Genomic DNA, 22,902 nt, shown 5'->3' on the forward strand with positions numbered 1-22,902 from the left:
CAGACCATCTGAGACACAAGGAGGTGAAGGCCCAGCCCTCCCCCCACTGCTCTAACTACTAGACCCCACACCATTCCCAGAACCCAGGAGTCCTGGCTCCCCTCTCAGAACCGGATTGCCTTTGCAGACTCCCCCGCACAGCTGGCTGGGACCCTGCATGCTGGGACCTGGGCACAGCCCTCGCTGCTACGTGTGTGGTATCAGGCCCAGCCCTCACATGAGGGCAGTGCAGGGGGCAGGCCTTCAGGTGGAGCACGGCTTTCCCCTTTCTGTCCTAGCACTATGCCCACTCCTGGTTAACAGCCCTAAATTACCTCCCCCTGCACCGCCTGTCCACAGTGGAAAGTCAGTGCCCCAGCCCCAAGATGGGCCTGCGTCCCTTTGCAGCCGAGATCACCGACCCTGCCATGCAGTGGGAGAACCCCCTGGATCCCATTCAAAGCAGCTGCCCTCCCAGAGGCCAGCAGAGCTGGGCTTGGGCAGCAGCAGGCTTAGGGAGCAAGTGTCACTCGCCCCCAGTTTTCATTTGCAGCCAATTATTCAAAAGTGGGGGGAGCTGGTGCCTTTGGAGCGCAATGGCCAGCTGCAGGAAGAGGAGGGAAGGGGCTGCTCACTTCACCCAGAGGATGGACTTAAGGCTCCAGGAACACGTGTCTATGCACCAGCCCCCACTCTCCTGCTCCAGGAGGGTCTGAGAGCCCCTGAGCAGCTGGGGGAGGAGCTGCTCTGCAGGGCAGAGCTCAGGTGCCAGGCAGAGAACAGACTGACCCTTCTTCACGGAGTTTTAAGAGCATGGAACCTGCCCCCCCCCCGCCAAGGAGCACATGAGGGAGGCACAGGGGAGCGCTCTCCTTCGGGCATCGCTTCTGTCCTCTGCCTGCGGAGATTCCCCCCAGAGCATGCCCTGCAGCAAACTTTCTCCAGCTGTTGGGAGTCACCCCCAAACCAGCCTGTCCAGCACTCCCCCGGTACCTCTGACCATCTAACAGCGCCGAGTGAGAGGCCTGAGCTCAAGCCCGGCTGAGGCGGTACGGGCACCACTGTGGGAAGGCCAGAGGACTCAGTACAGGGACAGACACACTACAGAATAACTGGGGCCTGCAGCTACCGGTGCTAAGACACCCGCAGCTCTCCGGGGGGTCCAGGGAGCTCCCCGTGCTCAGCCCTGTGGCACATCTCAGGCCCGGAACACTGGGCCCCACTGGTTAAAGCTTGGCCTGGAAGAGGAGCCACTCTCCCCTCCCTTCCCCCTGCCTCCCCAGAGAAGTCAGAAGGTACCCCCCCCAGTGATCTCAAGCCCTCCAACCTGCCCATAATAAGAGTCAGATTTATTTTTTGTAGCTGAGAAGAAACCCCCTTCCCCCAGTTTAACACAACAGCCCAAGTGGAGAAGGCAGGGCCAGGCTGATGCTGAGTCCAGTCCCACATGGGGGTGGGTGCAGGCAGCCCGGTTCCAGCTCTCCAGCCCTGTCTGGCTAGCTGGAGGCAGGTCGGGTGTGATGCGGGGATACACAGGCACTTACTGCTCCACCATGGGCAGCTGAGCACTGCCTGCCTGGGCTGGCACACACCGTGAAGGCCCCGCTGCATCTCAAGCGTGCTGGTTCGGAGGCTCTGGGATCCCACTGCAGTGCTGTGAATCATGCAAAACGGCCATGCTGAGGTCACGCTCCCAATGGGCCCGAGCCCTGCGCACGCCACAGGCAGGAAGGTGAGGGGCCGCCTCAGTGGCTCCCATCGCCCCGCGGCATCCCGTATTTCTCCATGTATCTCCTGTGGGGCAGGAAGAGTCCATTAGTCAGGCAGCAGAGGGGTGCGGTGAGGGGTGGATCGCCCCCAGGATGGCAGCTAGAGTGGCCTACTATTCACATCGGAACTGGAAGCCAGAACTCCTGGGTTCTACTCAGATGACATCGAATTGGGGGGAGCTACCTCCCAGCAAGAGACCAGAGGACCTGGGTTCAGACACAGGCAGAAACCACCAGACTCGGCTTGGGGGAATAACCCAGTCCCAGCAACATGTAACAGAGGGAGGGGGCAGTGCCTCCATGGCTGAGGGTGACCCCTCCACCCTCTACTCCGGGCCCCCTGAAGGCTAGATGGGACCGGTGGCTCACCTGCTGTAACCTTCTGTAGAGCACATGCCCCATGACCCCGCCCTGAGCCCCATCACTTGCGTCTGACTAAAGCGCAGAGACCAGGCACTTGCCCTGCAGCACTGTGGTTCCTCGAGATGAGGCCACGACCCTCCTGCTGCCCCCTCGCACTCCAAAGCCCAGATGGCTGAGGACTGCGAGAGCAGGAATGGGTCATGAGGAACCACTCCCTGGGGGGTAAGTAACTTTTCAGGTCTGTGTCAGCGTGGATCCCTCTGCGGGTAGCTGGCAACCAGCATCCTCCCTGCATGATGCGGATGAGCCAGTCACACAGACGGCAGCTCTGCTCTCTGGAATTTGGCCTGTGGCCGGCTGCCTTAGCAAGCGCGCAGTGTTTAACCCAAGTCCGTGAGTTACTCCAGGTAGCTGCCTTGCAGCTCTCAGAGTGCAGCGGTCCAGAAGCTGCTGCCCGAGCCTGATGGAGAGTGCCTTGCCATCTGGTGGAAGAGTCTGTGCATGGTGTGTTCCACTTGGAGATGCTCTGTGATGCAGCCACAACAAGGCAGCCTGAAAGGCCTGAGCTGCTGGGTAACAGCACAACTCTGGCAATGTCCAAAGCATGCAGCTTCTGTCCACATGCTGGGAGCACCAGGAAGACAACGGGTAGTAACGGACTGGGTTAGGTGGAATTCTGAGACCAGCATAGGGTGGAACCTGGGGCACAGTTTCAGCACCACCATGCCCTATGGAAGGATGTGGAAGGGCTTGGCTCTTGCTGACCTTCCAAGCTGAGGTGATGGCCAGGTCATCTTGGTAGTCAGGTGGTGGAGGGAGCACTCCAATGGGGGCTCAGGGGAGGCTCCATGGGCTCAGCACAACACTCAGGTCTGCTGCATTGATCTCAAGGTGTTCTAAACTCTCTCTGTCCAACATTAAAACTGACAAAGGTTTCCCGGTTTACCTGGTTCCTTGACAGACACCCAAAGGCACTTGGTCTACAGCTGAATGTGTACTGATCACACACAAGAACAAGAAATGAAAACAAGCACCAGCACAGACTGGAACCGAGCGATTATCCAAACCAAAACATACTCATGCCTCTTGGAGGCAAAACAGTCTGGTTTTCCCCAACAACCTCTCCTTAAGGCAAAGGAAAGGGTTAACTACACTAAGCCCTGAGGTGTGAAGGGCAGTCACCACTCATGTTTTTGACAGACAGGCACAAGGTGGTGCATAGACAGGTGGGGAAATACAGCTTTGGTTCACCTTCTGGAACACTGCACTGCTGGGTGGTTCAGCACGGACGCTTTGGCTGGCAGGTCATTTGGCCCCTGGTTCACTTTTTGATCAGGGACATCATCTCCTTCACTGGGGCAGGGCTGTCTCATCTCCTGTGCTGATGCAGTGCAGCTGATGCAGCATTTGATGAAAAGCTGACAGCGTGGGGCTAGAAGGATAGAAATCGTGGGGAAGGGAGACAGAAAAGACAGTTACCTGTTCCGTAACTGTGTTCTTTGAGATGTGTTCCTCATGTCCATTCCATATTAGGGGTGTGCACTCACCCCAGGCACTGGCTCCGGAAGTTTTTCCCTCAGCAGTATCCGTAGGGGAGCGGCAATCCACGCCTCACGCTGCAAGACCGGTACCGGGATGAGGAGCGGGACCTGGAGGGATCACAGGCCAGGTGTTGGGAGGATCTCCCCGAATACGGTGACACCCATCTTGGGGATTGCTGGTGGGGCCCACAGCTCCGGTCCTCCAATCGTTCCCGGGATCTGTAACAGTGTTTCAGTGATGCAAAGGGCTGGTCCCGACGTTCCTGCCTGGGGCGAGGGCGGGGGGAAAGGTCCCAAGGCAGGCTTACCCTGAGTCTGGGCACTGCCGGGCCGGTGTGGGCGGCACCAGGAGCATCAGGGTCTCCTGTGCAGCCTGGAGCACTTCAGGCATCGACGGCACCCAAAGCTGATGAAGGCCCGCCTTTGTGTCCGGGCTTCCGGGCAAGGAACAGGGTGGGCGGCATCACTCGACAAGAGCTGAGGTCCAACTTCCCGAAGGGGCAGATGAGCCGCCCAGCGTGGGTCTTAGCTCACCCCCAGCCCTGCCCTTCCCCTTGTGGGGAGTAGGAGACCGCCCCCTACCCGCTTTCTTCAACTTCTTGGCCAGGGCCATGGATGGGGATCGGTGCCGGCTCGTTGACAGCACTGGCAGGGCACTATGCAGTGATGCCGTGGTGCTGGATGCTGAGTCGGACCTTTGCTCCAGGGCCAGAGTGAGCACTTTGAGTCTGATCTCACGGTCTTTCTTAGTCCTAGGTTTAAAGGACTTGCTGATTCGACACTTATCACTTATGTGCCCTTCACCAAGGCACCTGAGACAGGTACTATGCAGATCGCTCACGGGCATGGGCTGTTTGCAGCCATCGCAGGGCTTAAAGCCTGGGGAGCGGGGCATGCCCCATCCCCCAGCTAAGTCCCTAATGGGACTAGCAAAACTAACTACTGCTAAGGGCTAACAACTACTAACTATGCACACTCACTTTACAAGAACTCTAGTTCGTACGAACGAAGCCTAAGCAACGCTAGTAAGAGAAGCGAACGTTCCGTGCACCATCACTGGCAGCAAGAAGGAACTGAGGGTGGGGGGGCCAGCGGCGTCCCTTATACGGCACCATGCGGGTGCCACTCTAGAGGGCGCCAGAGCCAGTCCCCTGCGGATACTGCTGAGGGAAAAACTTCCGGCACCGGTGCATGTGGTGAGCACACACCCCTAATGTGGAATGGACACGAGCAAGCACTCGAAGAACAGGATCTTACATGCCTCTGCAGTGCTGGCAATGAGGAAGCCCCACCAATGGCGGAGGACTGGATGTCGTGACGGTTCTCAGCACTCTCAGAGCCTTATGAGCAAGACCTGATGGCCTTCCTCGTGAAAGGAAAATCCTTTGGTCTGGTCTACTCCCTCTGTCTTGGGCTCAGGGAAAATGAGCCGAGCTATGCTGGGCCAAGGGGAGAGCTGCTGAGATTTTTCAGTCTCTTTTTAAGAACCCCAAAAAGGAGTAAAGAAGGAGGCATAGTTCATCCTCTCGTTATTTTGTCCACCAAATAGGCCTAATATCTGCCACACCAACTTTGGTCCATTAATTTCCAGACCCACATTTTCTTATTTATGGAGTCCAACCTCACACAGTCCCTGATTCTCATCAGCAAGACTTGTTTTTTGGTTTGGACTAATTCAGTCTGTCTGGTTTTCTTGCACCTGTTTATAATATTCTCTATTGAAAATAACTTGATCTGCTTTCCATGGTTAATTCCCAGGCAAAATGTTACAGGTTACTGTGATGTCTTAGGAACTTTCACATACTTTTTTTTACAACTGAGCTTATAATTAGGGTAAATTTTTAGGCCCTATAATCACAACAGGTCCCACATGGGAGTCAGGTCTCTGACTGAAGGGCAAGCATGGAAGAGGCCCCTGGAAGAATTCTAATGCCATAGGGTGGGAGAAGTCAGAATACAACTGTACCAAGGTGTGATGTACAGATATTGCAGCAAGGTGAGAGTTAAATGTGAACGCTTCATGTTTCAGGAGCAGAATATAGTACAAGATCTTTGGCACAAGAGCTTCACCGGGTCAACATGACAGTGAGTTGCCCATCTGGAGAATTTCTTCCATTTTGAGGAATAAGCTTTCCTGGTGGAAGGTTTCTTGCTTTGCATACAAATATCCTGGCAGCGACTGCAAGTTCAGTAGGGCTCAGCCAGCAGGCATCCAGGCCCTCTCAGTGCATCTCTGATCTTGGTTCTGAGCTATTATACTGATACAAGCCGGGAGGAGTATTGGGGGAAGAGGAGGAGGGCACCCCGGACACCTGTAACAGGTCAGAGCCAAAACTCTTTTGGCTAGTAAGGGGCTATCGGGATGATTATAGCTGTGTCCTGTCTGATCTTGCATCAGAGAAGAAAGGCATCCAGCAGGGAACCTGGGCTCAGGCCTTTCCTGGAGCAGAAGTTCAGACCCTTGCTATTGTGCTCTGTGGCCAAGAAGTGTATGGTGGGAGTCTAGGATGGACTTCTGCAGTGACCACTTGTGGTTGGCCCCCCTGGTCTGCTCAGGAAGTCAGCCAGGTCGTTGCTGACCCCTGGAAGGGGGACAGCCAGTGGGGTCGGCCCATGTTGATCGAGCACTGCCCAGATGTGCTGTCAGGATTTGCATGGTGGAGTTCGGCAGAACAAGCAGGAACGCTATATAGGCCCTCAGCTCCAGGACAGTCACAGGTAGGTTCAGGTCATTGTGAGACCGTGTGCCTTGCATCTCTGAGCACTGCAGCCTGTCCCTGACGTGTCCATGATAAGAGTTGTCAGGGAGTGGCCAGAGAATGCCACCCCTTTTCTCACGCTCCCCAGGTCTAGCCACCAGACGAGCTCTCCCAGGACTCTGAGAAACTATACCCACTCGTTCATGATGTCTGGATGGGGAATACATGGACCTCAGTCACAGCTGTGATGGCCATAGGTGGAGTCTGGCAAGTGGCATCACGTATGCGCATGTTGGCACGCGGCCTGAGAGTCCCAGACCCACATGCACTGTCGGTCTTGCCCGTAGATCATTTACTTCTGACTGAAGAAAGTGGAATCCATCCTCCAGCAGGTAGGCCCGGGCTGATCCGGAATCAGTAGGAGCTCCTATGAACTCTATTGTCTGCGACAGGGTGAGACAAGGAGTCCTAGCTGAGAGAACAGGGAAAGGTGGTATTGTAAGGCTGTTCCAGTCTCCTGCTGGGATCTGCCCATGACCAGCCAGTTGTCCAGGTATGGACAGAAATGGATTCCCTGTCTTCTTAAACGTGATGCCGCTACAGCAAGGCCTTTGGTGCACACTCAGCACCAGAGAGTCTGAAGGGCAGAACCCTGCACTGATAACGGTCAGGCCCCATTGTGAATCTGAGGTATTTCCTGTGGGCTGGGTATACACCCTGCAAATCAAGAGCTATGAACCAGTCTTGAGCTTGGAGACAGATGATGGAGGCAGGTGTTACACTGTCTCAGGGTCAGGATGGGTATGTGTTCAGTCAGCATCCTCAGGTCCAGGATTGGAAGACAACCTCCCTTCTCCTTTGGAGTGAGAAAATACCAGGAGCAGAAGCATCTTCTCCCAATCTTTGTTGGACCTCTGCCATGGCTTCTAGATGTAGCAACAAGGCTTGTTCCGCTTGTAGCAAGCTCTCATGGAAGTGGGAGGGGGTGGCCCCCGGCAAAGATCTGTAACATCCATTTATCTGATGTGATGGCAGATGATGCCAGGTGGAATGCGGCTAGGTGGCTTCTGAAGGTTTTGTTCTCTAGAGCGGGTCCAGTGCAGCTCTCGACTGTCTTGTTGATCCGTTGACATGTGAAGGAGCAGATGCACTGTCGAGGAAAAGGAAGGCTGATGCCCATGTTGTATCTTGGGAGCTTCTTGGCATGACATTCCGACTGTATGGGGTGGCAAGACAGTGTGTGCAGCTGAGGCTGGGGATGCTACAGCCTGTTGAATGGAGGGGTGCAAGTCCTCAGAGAGTACAAGGTGGCTTTTGAGTCCTTCAGTGAATGCAGAGGGCTGGCCCCCTGCTCGCTCAGCAGCCTGGAGCCTTCACAGGGTACATCCTCAATCACAGCCTGGAGCCGCGGTGCGCTGTCTATGGTCACTGTGGTGCCCAATGACCTGGCCATGGTGTCAGAAGAATCACCACCAGCTACTTTACATTCTTGAGTTCTGCTCTGTCCCATGTCAGGAAGTTGTACTTGGCCAGCAGGGCCTGACAGTTAGCCATGCGCAGCTGCAGCGAAGCTGGAGTATGACTTCTTCCCAAGCAGGGCGAGACATCTGGAGTCCTTGTGCTTCGGCTCAACCTCAACTTCTCTTGCCTAGCAATACGACAAAGGAGGCTGGGTCAACTGAGTGTACGAGAACTCAAATCCCATGGAGGCTGGTACCTGGGACTTCGTCTCAACTCACTTCACCATTAGCTTCCCTGTAGCAGAAGCCAGCCACAGCCCATTAGCTGGGTCCAGCAGTCCCTCCTGTTGGCTGGGAAGGTGATCCTGCTGGACCAGAAGCCAAGAGGGGCTCAAACAGCTTGTGAGATTTCTCCAACCTGCCAAGGGTCTCAGCAACACTCACAAGGAGCTCCCGGAACAATTTAAAGTCATCCAGTGTCGGAACCAGTGCTGACAACACTGGTGATAATGGGAGAGATCTTCAGTGCTGAGACGGGGTGTCACGCTGCCCTGTCCCTGGAGTTGGCTGTTCCTGGTATTCAAGTGTCAGTGGCCTGCTGGGGGGGAGGGAGAGAGAGAGATCTCTTCCTTTTCCTCAATGGTGGAGACTGGCTTCTTGATGCTGGCCACGGTGGGCCCCAGCACCCCACAGAGCCAAAATAACATGCCACAGGACTCTCTGGGTGGCTCAGGTGCTTCTCCAGAGCCAGGCTCTGTGCTGGCAGGACCTCCATCTCCCCAGCCCTTGATCTCGCATGGGGCTTGGAGGCTTTGCAGTCTATCCTTATGGGAGGACACCCAGCTCCTTCTTCATTTCTGCCTCACTGCTCAGAGCAGTCCCTCTTGCTCCCTGACTTTGATCCCAGAGGTGCTGGTGCCAGCTTCAACATGGACACTGAGGCTGGCTTCAATGCCTGTGTCTTGACGGATCCTTCCTCAGTGCTGGGTTCTCAGCACTCCCCTGCGGCACTGCCTGCGTCTGCCCAAGATGGTCATGCTGCTGCTGGAACTTGTTTCCTAGGGCTCTGACAAGACCTTCAGGGACTGCTCCACCTCACACATGGACCGTCTCATACCTCACACAGTCTGGCAGAGAAGGCCAAGCACAGTGAATACTCACTTCCCTCAGGTAAGAGACACACACTGCGTCCGTCCTTCAGGGAAACGAGTCCAGTGCAGGATGGACAGGGCTGGAAGCCCACAGGGCAGAGTCCACTATAAGGAGCCTCTATGGTCTGGTCTGACCACTGGAATTCAGTCCCGATGGTGGGATCGATTCATGGCTGACAAACAGTCGATCAGAAGTGATTCTGAGGACTTTGGAAATTTTGATAAAGTTTAGCCTGAGCTGAGAACTACAGGTCCCATGTCAGTGCCATGGGCGGTAGAGGGAACTGAGGGTCATGGCTGCCCCACCTTTCATGCATCGTATGGGAGAGCGAGGCAGCAGAGGGCTCATGCCAGCTGGGGCAGACACAGCTAATCCGAAAAGCCTCCGGTCTGGTGTGCGTGAGGACCATGCTCAACCACAGCAGGCTCCATGCTGACACACACTGAAGAACTAGTGCGGGCTGAAGTGCATGTTCCAGAAAGGCACACCCAGATGTACCCGAAGGTTTGGCTCCCACGGCAATCCTCCTTAAAACCTTGGGCTCTTTGGCCTGCCTATGTGGAATCCCTCCGCTTCCCCCACGAGCCTGGTGTTGTAACGCCAGTACTCCCGGGGACAGAAGGCAGAGGTTCATGTCAGCCCAGGTCATACTGCACTCTAGCTCTGCAAGCAAAACAACATGGTCATTAGCTCTGGGTGCGCTCTGAGGAAAGTGCTCGGATACATGCTCTGAAAGAACTGGAGAAGTCCCGTTGTACCAATGAGTCAAATTCTCCACAGGGAAAGCCTCATCCCTCAGCTCTATCTGCACCTGCTTTCTCTCATCCCTGAGAGATGGAGAATCCACCATTGCCCCAGGAGTCTGTTCCAACTGTTAATCACCCGCACGGGCCCTAATTCTAATTTGAATAGGTCTGGCTTTGACTTCCAGCGTGGGTCTTGTTCTGCCTCTCCTGGCTAGATTAAAGAGCCTTTAGTCCCCAGGATCTTCTCCCAGTGAAATCAAGTCACCTCCTTGTCTCCTTTTCACTCAGCGAAGCAGAATGAACTTGTAAGTCTCTGGCTGCCAGGCATTTTCTCCACCCGCCAACCGTTACCCTGGCTCCTTTCCGTATCGTCTCCAGTTTTCCAACACCCTTGTTTAAAACGTTGCCCCAGAGCTGGGGCTGTGTTTCCGCACTGGCTGCACCAGTGCTGCATGGACAGGAGAATCCCCACTCTACTCCTATGCATACTCAGGGCTCCCCAGGTTTGTATTCCCCAGGACCTCATTAGCCCATTTTGCCACACACTGGGTGCTAATTTTCTCATGAGAATGTTGTGCAGTACTAAGTCAAATGCCTTAAAGTCTAGGCACATTACAGGTACACAGTTACCTTTATCAACCACGCTCATCATCCCAAAGAATTACATCAGGCTTGACAAGCCCCATTTGCCATAAAACCACACGGACTGGCATTAATTATATGCCTATCCTTTAATTTACTGATTGAATATAGAAGGGAGTGGACAGCGGGGGGGAGAGATAGCTTAGTGGGGTTTGAGCATTGGCCTGCTAAACCCAGGGTTGGGAGTTCAATCCTTGAGGGGGCCATTTAGGGATCTGGGGCAAAAATTGGGGATTGATCCTGCTTTGAGCAGGGAGTTGGAATAGATGACCTCCTGAGGTCCCTTGCAACCCTGATATTCTATGATTCTAACCTTATGTCCAGCCCAGGGAGACGGCCCAAGGCTCCGGGGTGGTAACAAACTGGGGAGAGCTGCCCCAGAACCATGAGAGGGTCACATGCTGGAAAAGGAGCCAAATACAGCCACATTTCCCTGCCTGCTTTGTGCACAGCTCTGTGCCACTACCCACCATCCCGTGCTGGGAGGCAGAGTTCAGCTGGGCATCAGCACCCTTGCCCGGAGCAGGGCACAGCATACAGATACAGCCCCGGAAATGCCAACCACCCTTGCTGTGACCACAGCAGAGGCAGGGGTCCTGAGACGCAGAAGGGACTCACCTCCTGGCATAGGCATACAGCACATGTTTCCGCTCCTGCAGGGACAAATGCCTCTCCACAGGGGACTTCGCAAAGAGCTTCATAGACGGCTGGGGGAAGAGAGCATTCAGGGAGCAGCCACATTGCATGGCCAGGCAAGTTGCCAAGTAGCCCAGCGCCCGCCCATCCCCACCCACCTTATCCTGATCTCAGCGCCCACACCTCTCACTGAGAGAGTCTGTGCTAGAGGCTGCAGAAGACTCCAGTCCCATTAGTGTCACAGGCTGGAGCTTGGGTGACCACAGCCAAACCAGCTCACGGTGCCCAGCTCTCCACACACTCAGGCCATGAGTTTGGTCTAGCGAGGGAGAGGCAGCCCATCAGCCCTGTTCCTGGCCCTGACTTGTCTCCTTTCTCAGCATTCCCAGCTCTCTCGAACCCCAGCCACCAGCTCTTGGGGGCAGGCCCCCGCGCAGCCCTGAGAGGGCCTGTGGCCAGCGGATTCAGCCTCCCCAGGTCCCCCTCTCGATGTCCCGCCAGCAGGCACCTTGGAGGAGGATGAAGCTGCAGGGCACTGAGGGCTGGAAACCGCTGAAGTCTGGGACGTAGACGGAGCAAGCAGGCCGGTCTCCGGCTCCTTGTCCTCAGGGAGGAGGGGCACCCGGCCCTCCAGGAGGTTGGCGATGGTAGTGTCCACGCAGTTGGTCTGGGCTGTGGGGACACAGGGGCTCAGTTAGAAGGGGAGCTGCTGCTGAAGCTAAGGTACCTGTGCAGGGGTTCTCCATGTCCCAACAAGCCCCACAGCACAGCAATCCCCAGGCCTTCACGCCGGGTGTTGGGGAGCTCTGTGACAGAAGGATATGAAGGGCAGCAACCAGCCTCTGCCCCACAAGGTCTGCACGAAGGTCCCAGGTACACGCTTACCCAGGTCTCTCCTGATGGTTCCCAGAGACACATGTGGGAGCACTTCCTTGACCCGCTGGGCCATCTCCGTGATCCGCACATCCTTGGCAGCAAGAGGCCCGACACCAGCCAGGCTGGGAGATGCCCTGGGCCTGGCAACCAAGGACTGGCTTGAGGCTGCAGGAGTAAGAACAGAGGGTATGAATGGGCAGCCAAGAGGAGAGTGCAGGGCCCCAAGCTAGGCTGGCCAGGGGAGAGATGACCCACTGGCGTCTCTAGCTCCTACAGGCTCAATGAGGGGACCCCCCACCACATCAGGTCTGCCCTTATCCCAGTCTGGAGCAGGCAGGCTGGGGTAACACCCTTTCCCAGGAGTGCCTCCTGCTTCCCCAGGGCGGGGGCTGGCACTGGAGGACCATGTCCTTTTCCCTCCCCCAGGTGTGAAGCTTTAACAGCAGAACTGGGGCAGCCACCAAGGGAGAGAGTGGGAAGCACAGTGGCTCCGCCGGAGCCCAGGCACGTGCTCCACAGCAAGGAGGGCAGACACACCTGGGGCAAGGAGGTGAGGCGGGGTGTGTCTCAGCCTCTTCATATGCTCGGCTTTATCCGCTGCAGTGAGTCGCGTAGAAACCACGCCCAGTTCCACAGCCAAGAGCTACAGAAAACACACAGGGGAGAGTCAGCAGTCACACACCCAGGGAAACAAGATCCGGGGATTGGTACGTTCCCAGGTGTAAAGTCTGATGCCATTTTCTGCAGCCACATTAGGACAGGAGCTAAAAAGCAGAAAGTCACATGCTCCCATTCCATCTAAATTACATTAAAACAATGAATTCTGGGGCAATTAAGAAGGCAGCGCTCCTGTCCTAACAGCACCCATCACCACCAGATAAAGAGACAGATCTTAAGAAGTTTTAAAAAAAAATTTGTTTTGCATTCTGTCTGACAAGGAATCACTTAACAGTTGTGACAGCGAAATCCCGACTTCTTTATTGTTATGCCTTTATGGTCCCCACTTCTCTACTGTTTATCTGTCTGGTTCTTTGATTGTTTCTGTCTGTCTCGTGACTAATTTTGCAAGATTTAAATCAACTAAGGTGATGGGGTATGATTGGTTAAACAATTGTTTCTCAGTATGTTAGGATTGGTCAAAAAATTATTTTGTAGTACTTTAGTTTAAAATGATTGGTTAAGGTATAGCTAACCAGGACTCAAGTTTAACTAACTGGGGTCCAAAAGGAAATTCTTTGGAACCTAATTCAGATACAGCCCAAGATCAGAGCTGCCAGACCTCAACACCCTGCCAACTATACTGTGCAGAAGCTGGCGTCCCTGGACCAGTGGTTCTCAACCTTTCCAGACTACTGTACCCCTTTCAGGAGTTGCATTTGTCTTGCATACCCCCCAAGTTTCACCTAACTTAACTACTTGCCTACAAAATCAGACATTAAAATACAAAAAAGTGTCACAGCACACTATTATTGAAAAATTGCTGACTCTCTCATTTTTTCTGTATGAAATTTTAGTTTGTATTGACTTCGCTAGTGCTTTTATGGAAGCCTGTTGTAAAACAAGGCACATATCTAGATGAGTTGATGTATCCCCTGGAAGACCTGTGTACCCTCAAGGGTACATGTACCCCTGGTTGAGAACCACTGCCCCGGACAACCTGATCCTGACTGGCGACCAGGAAAAATTTGCCTGCCTTATTGAGAGTGGCGAGCATTGTATGCTTATAACGTGTATTCTCTTTTGGTAACTGTTAATAGAGTTTAAGGATATTACTATATTATTGTATAAGGAGCTTTTGCTGGTAAAAGGCCTGCAAACCTACAGAAGAATATGCCCTGAGCCCTAGGAACTGGGAAAGGGTAGGTGCCTTTCATCCAAAGCTGTAGGAACTGGGAAAGGGAGGGGTGCCTAAATTAACTGGGTTATGCCTTGAGCCCACGGAAGGGTAAAGGTAGGGTGTCCTAGAGTGTGCGGGTAACAGGGAGATTGCCACAAACAAATACTGGCACTTTGTTGGCTATGGGTGCCAGACAGCACCACCCTGCATTTGACAGATTATTAGAAATCCTTGCTACCACCATAGCAGTGTCACGTGCCAGCTCTCTCCGTGCTCTGGGATGGAGGTGACCTGGTCTTCCCCAGCGTCAGCACACTAAGCTCTGAGCTTTGCTTTCCCCTCAGCTGTGATAAATTCCATTTCTATATCCTCATTCCCATTAGCCAACCTGCCCTGGCCACTGAAGTTAGCTCCCCCTTGAGCTGTGGAGGGGCACATAAATAGCAGGCCATGAAGGATATGGCAAATTGGGGGGTAACAAATATGGGCCCAGAGATACCCACTCCATCCAGACACACCCTGGCCCCTCCCTGAAGATGCTCTCTGTCCCCAAAACAGGCACTGCTCACATCCACTGATCCAGTCCCAACCCTCCTCTAGGACGCCCTGCAACTGCAGCAGCCCCAGCTCTCCCTCCCCCAAGCCCCTCCTACCTCTTGAACTCGGAGCGCAAACTCCTCATTCAGCTCATCAGCTTGTCTGAAGACAGGCGGCATCCACCTGATGGGAGACAAAGGCACTGGGCTGACTGCTCCTGGCGTGGCCGAGAGCCTGGGCACCAGGGCCCTTCCCTGAGTCCACTGTGAAACCGAGCTCCCCATGCCCAGCAACAGGACCACGCCCCAGGGGTAGCAATGTGAACAAGAGGTGTGGCAGAAGAGGGAAGTGGATGGAAGCGGGGGGGCCACCAGGGGAGGAATTGGGCCCATTCGATTTAGTCTCTGCGTTAAGGGTCCGGAAAAGGGGTGTCAGTGGCCTGTTAATGTGGTTCCCAGACCCAGACTGGGAGGAGCTGCTGCCCCAGTGAGGGCAGCAAGAATGCAGAGGCACCTGGATCAGACACAGGGTGTGGGCAGGAAAACGACTATGTGCATCACAGCCTGGGGGAAAAGGACACAGCCTGTCCCCAGGCTCCCTTCTGGGAGGGACTCAACAGGGGCCCTTTCCTCGGCCTAGGGAAGGAGAGATCCCCCACAGATCCGGCTCTCCTTCTCTTTAGCTCGCACTGCCACAATGAGGGAGAAGGGGACAGAGGGGAAGAGCCCAGCAAGTGGCCCTGTTCAGGGACTGTGCCCTCAAGACGCTGCACTCTGGCAAGCAGCTGGGGAGATTTTGCTCACCGATACCCCAAACTGAGCTGCATGCTTAATACGGACATGCTGAGCCGCTCTGCCAGCCGAGGGTGGAAGGAGAACGACTTAAGCCCTGGGATTCACAGGGAGAGGGGCCCAGCCTACATTGCTCAAACGAGGGAAGAAGGGGAGGGTCGGGAGAAGCCTCCCAGCAGGGAGAGGGATCGATTTGAGGGAAAGGCTGAGCCAGCTGCAGGGAACCACCGAAGCGCAGAGGAGGCAGGAGCTGACAAGGGAAATACAGCAGAGAAAGGTGGGGAAAAGGGCCCGGGGAGACCAAGGCACCGGTACAGGATCCCTCTCGCCCTGACAGAGGACAAACCCCATTCAGGAACCAGGAGCCCAGAAAGAGGCTCCTCCCACATCAGGAACCTGGAGAGCAGACAAGCTGGCACTCGGCACCCAGCTGAACAGCCTAGGACCAAGGCCCAGGCCCAGCAGCACTGACACTGGCAGTGGCAGGAGTGGACACAACAGGGTCTCTCGGCAGAGCTGAGTTAGGTAAACACAGCAGGACCCTGCCCCACCCCCCTCCTCAAAGGAGAGCGAGAGATAGTACCTTACTTGATAAACTGTGAAGGGAACAAAGAAGGTCCAGAGCAGCTCTGTGATCCAGGAGGAGTCGGCCACACTCTGGAGAAGAGAGCACAGTGAGACTACGGCTGGGGACAGAGCCGCACACAGCCAGCGAGACGGGGCAGCCATGGACAAGCCCAAAGGAAGGAAGAGGAGCACAGCAAAGACCTGCTCTGAGGCAAATCCAGGCAGGCTGCTTTCTCACCAGGCAGAACTAAGAGGGACTGAGACAGCTGGGGATGTGGATAATGACAGGGAGACCTACAGAGGACTAGCACCAACTGATTACATAGCTCCAGGGCTTGCCCCCCTCCTACATCAGAGCAGACAGGTGTCCCCCCCCCGCCCCCCTGTAACTGAGAAGGAGAACCTGCTCTCAGATGAAAGACTGGTAATGGCTTCAGGCCTATGGACCATGAACAATTTTCTGGACTCACAGGAAGGCCCTACTCTCTTGGCCAGAATCATAGTAAGGAAGCATGTTGGACTCGACGACCTTGCTTGGATCTGTTTTGGGCACTAGGATGCCTATTACACAGACAATTCACAGCAAAGGAGCACCTGGACCAGACAAAACCTGAAGATTTTCCAGACCTGTCAAGACCTTGTGAGAGAAATAGGTTGTATGGGAATTCAGACTTTAAACTTATTTTTATTTCTTAAACGGATTTCACTGAGAGATTTTAAAGTTACTTCTCTATCAAGATGAAACTTTCAAAGATAAAGTGTTTGATTTACAACTTAATTCCTACATATATAGATTATTAAATTGTTGATTGAGAGAGTAATAAAAAAATTTGACCAAAAGATGTCCAACTTATTTTTAATGTTGCTAATGGATGAATGCTGAGTGGCTGGTTGTTACTAGGACTCTTCAATCAGAGACTTTTTTTTGATTTTTTGGTCAAATTTCCATACACTGGTGACAATGTCATCTCAAGACTTTTTCACTCCAGTAAAATCATGTCATCTTCCCCACCAAGTAGTCCCATATTGTCTCTTTTTGATATTTTGGAGGATCAGATTTACAGTCTCTGTGGTACGCAAATCACTGAATATTATGACTTATGTCACATCAATCAAGAGGCCACACTAGACAGAGACAAGCCTCTCCCTGCACTCAAAGGAGACCCCCCACTAGCAAGAAGCAATGTGCCAGCAGCATCTGTCTGGCTCCAGGACTGCTGCTCCATTACCTTAAGAATTTCCCTTTTCTCTTTTGTTTGTATTAAATGGGAGGTGTCCCAACCTTTACGTTCCCTAATTTTAAGCTGTCACAGGGTGTCTGAGTCCACTGGGGGAAGCCACAATGGCCCTCAGTTTTAAAGTCTCAGACACCCATCAAAGTGTGTCCTACAGTCTGTGTTTAGACGCCCTAAAAAAATTACTGTGAGGTGTGACTTTTGGCACATAAGACTGGTCAAACTTCCGCTCGTCAGAGTTTCGTTGGAATCTGTTATAAACTGTCTGTTGGAGGGTGGGGTAGGAGGGGCTTAGTGCCACAACACAAGAACTGAAAGCCAAGGAAGTAGCTTTGTATTTGGCTCTGAAACTGTGGTTTAAACATTCAATAATTTGGTTTCAGTATTAAAATATTTAACACTCCCAAATTATAAATTTGATTAACTGGTAAAATTCCTTACTTGGGGTTTATGAACAAATGGACAGCTGCCTCCATAGATTCCTTCTTAGGCTTTATAAAGGTGGATTATTTGTTGTATTAATCTGGTGATGCAACTAGTCTGGTGATGTAGTTGAAATCCTGTATTGAAAGTACCTGGCTGATTTGATAGTTACACTGTTTTATTTGTAGATTAGTTTAGCAGTATTAAACAGAAGCTTAGCTGAGCTGATATTTTCTGGATTTTGTTTAATAGTTTCAATAATATTTTGAAACTGATATGGAGTCACATTTCTTTCAATCAGCACCATAGGTCCAGACCTTTTGAGGACTGCATGGATAATAGCTGGTCAATGTTAGTCCCTAAACAGCTCCCCTCAATTAACCTTTGGTTCTCACAGCCTGGCATTGTGTGGCTAGAACTCCTGGAACTTCCTTGGTTATTCTGACAGCCAGTGACAACCCCTGGATGAAAGAGACTTATGTAGGGTGAGGGCCTTTTGTCTATTATTTCTTGTGTCTGTCCCTTTGCTTTCCTTATTTTCTACTCTCAGTTGTGGGTCTAATGGGTATCAGGGCAGACAAACTGCTCTGACAACACACTTTCCAGGTGCAGTCCCTGCCTGCTTCGTAGGCCTCACCTGACCCAGCTGCTGAGAGAGGGAATCTGCACTTGTGTGACTGACCCAGACCCCAGCTTTCAGCCTGAGCAAATATCCATGGAGAAGGGTGTCCTTGCTTGCCCAAGAGAGGATGCTAGCTCTGGCTCCATGTGACAGCTGTATAACCACCCATCCACATCTGCCCATTACAGAGCAATTCCTTCCTGTCCCTCACCCCACCATTCTATCGCTGCCTTTATCTGTTCAATCAGTTTCCCTCAACACAAGCCCAAAGTCACAGCTTCAAGGGAGCTGAAAACGTTTTGGTTGCAACCCACTGAACAGTGTCACTGTCAACATATTAACATGAGCATCCGAGAGAACTGGGATGTGCTTCGTGTGCAAGCCTAGGCCTCGGCAGACCTGAGCTAGCTCCCTGTGTGCCTGGGGGCGAGTCACCAAGTCCCTCAGGGGACAATTGCGCTTCCTGATCTCGTGGGGTATTGTGAGAATAAGTGGGTCAAAATTGGTGGGGTGCTGAGATACCAGTGATGGGACCCAGAAAAAAGCCTTGCCTAGGCAGGTCGATAGATTACAAACGTACCAATATTGCCATTGGAACTTAAGAGATGTGTGAGAGGCAAAGCTGATGTCAGTGAAATTCCCTGGGAGGAAGCAGAACGCCTGCCTCACATGGCCACCAAGAAGTTTGACACGACGGGAAAGAACCCCAAAGCTCAGCAGTAGGCCACAGGGCGCAAAGTAAGGGCAATAGTAACCCTCTAGCCATGACCCCCCCTAAGCTGTACACATACATTATGGGCTAGGGGCTCTTTGCCCCATACCTCTAGACTCACCACAGCAATTAAGGGCCTCTGAACTTGCAGAGCCACCGGCTGAATCATGTCCAGGATTGAGAATGGCCAGGAGCTGAAAAGAAAACATCCCTGCGATTAACAAGGGCCACAGAGATGGGATAAAGCTGTCCTGTCCCCAGGAACATCCCCCACCACCGCTACCTGAAGCGAAGAAGGCCGACTCGGCCATTAGTGGCTGCCTCCTCTGGGAACAGCAGCAGAGGTGGATTCCCCCCATGGGACGAATACACCTTCAGGGAATCCACCAGCTCTGCCCGGCTCCCCACCGCCCCCAGCTCCATGAATCCCCGTGACCAACAGATGAAACCCGGCGTGCCATTCAGTGCAGGCTGCAAGAGAAGAGCAAGGGCAAATTAGTGACCCCCACCCAGTCTCCCTGCTAAAACTCCAGCCTGCTGGTTGATTTGGGTCCTGGCTGCCTGAGAGCCTCTTCCCTCCCCAGACACTGCAACAGCAGCTGGGTGTCCTCCGAACAACCCCCCGCTGTGAATGGGAGAAGAGGGGCCTTGGTTACAAGATGTGTCACCCTCCCAACCCAAAGTGTGTTGCCCTTTAGGACTGCGCAAAGTACAAGTCCTCTCAGGGGAGAGTGTTTATTAGCGCTATCGATTAATTGCAGTTAACTCATGCGATTAACTAAAAAAATAAATAATTCCAATTTAAAAAATTTATCACGATTAATCGCAGTTTTAATTGCACTATTAAACAGAATACCAATTGAAATTTATTAAATATTTTGGATGTTTTTCTACATTTTCATATATAATGTATTCTGAGTTGTAACTGAAATCAAAGTGTATATTATTTTTTATTATGAATATTAACACTGTAAAAATGATAAACAAAAAAATAGTATTTTTCAATTCACCTCATACTGTAGTGCAATCTCTTTGTCATGAAAGTGCAACTTACAAATGTAGATTTTCTTGTTGTTACATAACTGCACTTAAAACCAAAACAAAGTAAAACTTCAGAGCCTACAAGTCCACCCAGTACTACTACTTGTTCAGCCAACTGCTAAGACAAACAAGTTTGTTCACATTTACAGGAGATAATGCTGCCCTCTTCTTATTTATAGTGTCACCAGAAAGTGAGAACAGGCATTTGCATGGCATTTTTGTGGCTGGTATTGCAAAGTATTTACGTGCCAGATATGTAAAAATTGGTATGCCCCTTCATGCTTCGGCCACCATTCCAGAGGATATGCTTCCATGCTGATGATGCTTGTTAAAAAATGTGTTAATTAAATTTGTGACTGAACCCCTTGGGGAAGAATCATATGTCCCCTGCTCTGTATTGTTCCCACATTCCACTATATATTTCATGTTATAGCAGTCTCGGATGATGACCCAGCATGTTGTTTGTTTTAAGAACATCTTCACTGCAGATTTCACAAAACGCAAAGAAGTACCAATGTAAGATATCTAAAGATAGCTACAGCACTGGACCAAAGGTTTAAGAATCCAAAGTGCCTTCCAAAATCTGAGAGGAACGAGGTGTGGAGCATGCTTTCAGAAGTTTTAAAAGAGCAACACTCCAATACGGAAACTACAGACCCCGAAACACCAAAAAAGAAAATCAATCTTCTGCTGGTGGCATCTGACTCAGGTGATGAAAATGAACATGTCGGTGCGCACTGCTTTGGATTGTTATCGAGCAGAACTCATCAGCATGGATGCATGTCCCCTGGAATGGTGGTTGAAGCATGAAGGGACGTATGAATCTTTAGCACATCTGGCACGTAAATATCTTGCAATGCCAGCTACAACAGTGCCATGAGAACACCTGTTTACAATGTCACCTGAAAGTGAGAACAAGAAGCAGGCAGCATTCTCTCCTGCAAATGTAAATAAACTTCTTTGTCTGAGCAACTGGCTGAACAAGAAGTAGGACTGAGTGGACTTGCAGGCTCTAAAATTTTACATTGTTTTATTTCTGAATGCAGGTTTTTTTTGTTTGGTTTTTTTAAGCTCACGAAAGCTTATGCTCAAATAAATTGGTTAGTCTCTAAGGTGCCACAAGTACTCCTTTTCTTTTTGCGAATACAGACTAACACGGCTGTTACTCTGAAACTTGTTTAACAGTGTTATTATTCATAATTAATTTTTTTAATTGCTTGACAGTGCTATTTGGCTAGACCCTCATCACAAAGCACCGCTCAGTGCTTCCTGGACAGGTGCAGGCAGCCCTCTGAACCCACAGGAAACAGCCAGCACCCTGGGAAAGCCCCAAACCCAACTGTGCTTCCGCTCATGTCTATTTAAAGAGCCAGGAAGGGGAGGCAGAGGCTACATGCTCGCTTGGGCGGCCCAGTTCTCTGCCCCTCCTTAACTTGAGCCAATCAGAACCCAACAGCATAACACACAAGCCTAAAGACAACCTCAAGGCTTATTCAATTATTCATTCATAAAGACAGACCCAGGAGCCAGTGCCCAATCCCTGAACAGGTCACTAAGTGCTTCTCCAGGGAGAAGCGCTTAAGGGCGCAGCCCCAGTCCCCTACATGACTCACTGTATTGCACGAGGTCAGTAGGCTGATGACACTGTGGTCGAAGTGCGTCACGTGGTTGGCAATATAAACCCTGACATTGGCATCCCGGAGATGGGGGTCACTTTGCCGCACAAACAGACCCAGCACTGAGCACATCACACGCACGATAAACCTAACAACAGGAACAGAAACCCCCAAACCCATTGTGACCAGAACTGGTTTAAATGACCAGTGAATAAAGACGAGACTAGCAAGGGCTGTACAGGCACCTTGGGATTAAGACTGAGGAGCACCAGAATTGTGCCATGTGGGGGGACAAGGTGGGTGGGAGGAAGCTTAGGGCTGGGATAGCAGGGGCACCAACTAGCAGAACTGTGTGGGGAGAGCAGGCTGCTGGCTGCTTTCAGCCCCTGCAGTCTGTCACTTGGGCAAAAGAAACCTGTTGTCAGCCCACATGTGTCATGGGGCTCAGGCCCTATAGTCACGAGCAAAGGAGCCTCCTTGTTCGGGACTGGGGATGAAGGGTCTGCTAAGCACAAAAGGCACCAGGACAGAGTAGCCACAATTCCAACCTACACACCTAAGAGCAAGCCCCAGTGGACCAGAGAGAGGCAGCTCCAACTCCATGGAGAGCTGGGGGGCTCCATAGGATGGCTTTGCAGATAAATCAGAGATGGCTATTTGCTGGATCTTTGGGGTGGGAGGCTGAAAAGGGCCCCAACTCTCCCCAGGCAGCCCCACACCCACCCTAACCTCCGGAGCAGGCTGTCAGGCAGGGCACAGCTGACCAGGAAGACATGGATGCCGATGAAGAGACGCAGGAGGAGCAGACAGAGCCCCACAGGGGCGTAGAGCAGCAGAGCCAGCAGCAGGAAGCCATCGCTGGGAAACCTGACAGGGAAAGAAGGCTCAGCTCAGGGTCCGATAACAGCCCACGCAGGCCAGGCCCCCCCCGCCCAGAGAGCGAGACCCCCTCCCCTCCCCCCCGCCAGACCCCCCCCCGCCCAGAGAGCGAGACCCCCTCCCCTCCCCCCCGCCAGACCCCCCCCCGCCCACAGAGCGAGACCCCCTCCCCTCCCCCCCGCCAGACCCCCCCCCGCCCACAGAGCGAGACCCCCTCCCCTCCCCCCCGCCAGACCCCCCCCGCCCACAGAGCGAGACCCCCTCCCCTCCCCCCCGCCAGACCCCCCCCCGCCCACAGAGCGAGACCCCCTCCCCTCCCCCCCGCCAGACCCCCCCCCGCCCACAGAGCGAGACCCCCTCCCCTCCCCCCCGCCAGACCCCCCCCCGCCCACAGAGCGAGACCCCCTCCCCTCCCCCCCGCCAGACCCCCCCCCGCCCACAGAGCGAGACCCCCTCCCCCCCGCCAGACCCCCCCCGCCCACAGAGCGAGACCCCCTCCCCTCCCCCCCGCCAGACCCCCCCCGCCCACAGAGCGAGACCCCCTCACCGGCCGGGCCCTCACCGGTGCGCGTCGAAGAGCCGCTCAGGACCCGAGGCCGGAGGCTCCATCCCGGTCCCGAGCCGCCGCCGCCGCCTCAGCGAGGCCCAGGAGCCGCCATCATCTTACCCTCGGCGGGCGCTCTCCGCGCGAGGCCGTCTGGGAAAGGGAAGCCACGTCCGGTCTGAACTGCGCTCCCGGCCTGCCCCGCGCGGGACTCCATCTCCCGGCCTGCCCCGGG

General features: G+C 53.3%; 1 protein-coding gene across 4 annotated transcripts; it reads right to left on the reverse strand.

Moving 5' to 3' along the window:
- Nucleotides 1-1,313: 1,313 nt before the first annotated feature.
- Nucleotides 1,314-22,847, reverse strand: AUP1 (AUP1 lipid droplet regulating VLDL assembly factor). 4 transcript variants are annotated; one of them, XM_074952048.1, is made up of 12 exons: nucleotides 22,686-22,845; nucleotides 21,968-22,111; nucleotides 21,242-21,392; nucleotides 18,871-19,058; nucleotides 18,709-18,781; nucleotides 15,612-15,685; nucleotides 14,354-14,420; nucleotides 12,401-12,506; nucleotides 11,873-12,028; nucleotides 11,496-11,659; nucleotides 10,970-11,058; nucleotides 1,314-1,773 (listed from the first exon to the last, which is right to left on the reverse strand). In XM_074952048.1, exons 1-12 carry the CDS (start codon nucleotides 22,730-22,732, stop codon nucleotides 1,725-1,727), a joined length of 1,308 nt encoding a protein of 435 aa, XP_074808149.1. In that variant the 5' UTR covers nucleotides 22,733-22,845; the 3' UTR covers nucleotides 1,314-1,724. The 4 variants fall into 4 exon arrangements, with proteins under 4 accessions (XP_074808149.1, XP_074808148.1, XP_074808147.1 ...); XM_074952047.1 differs by lacking the exon at nucleotides 1,314-1,773 and adding an exon at nucleotides 1,782-3,871 and having other exon boundaries at nucleotides 21,974-22,111; nucleotides 22,686-22,847; XM_074952046.1 differs by lacking the exon at nucleotides 1,314-1,773 and adding an exon at nucleotides 1,782-3,871 and having other exon boundaries at nucleotides 22,686-22,847.
- Between the last annotated feature and the right edge of the window lie 55 nt (nucleotides 22,848-22,902).

This window comes from Natator depressus, chromosome 4, assembly GCF_965152275.1.
Source record: "Natator depressus isolate rNatDep1 chromosome 4, rNatDep2.hap1, whole genome shotgun sequence".
NCBI classification, from domain to species: domain Eukaryota; kingdom Metazoa; phylum Chordata; order Testudines; family Cheloniidae; genus Natator; species Natator depressus.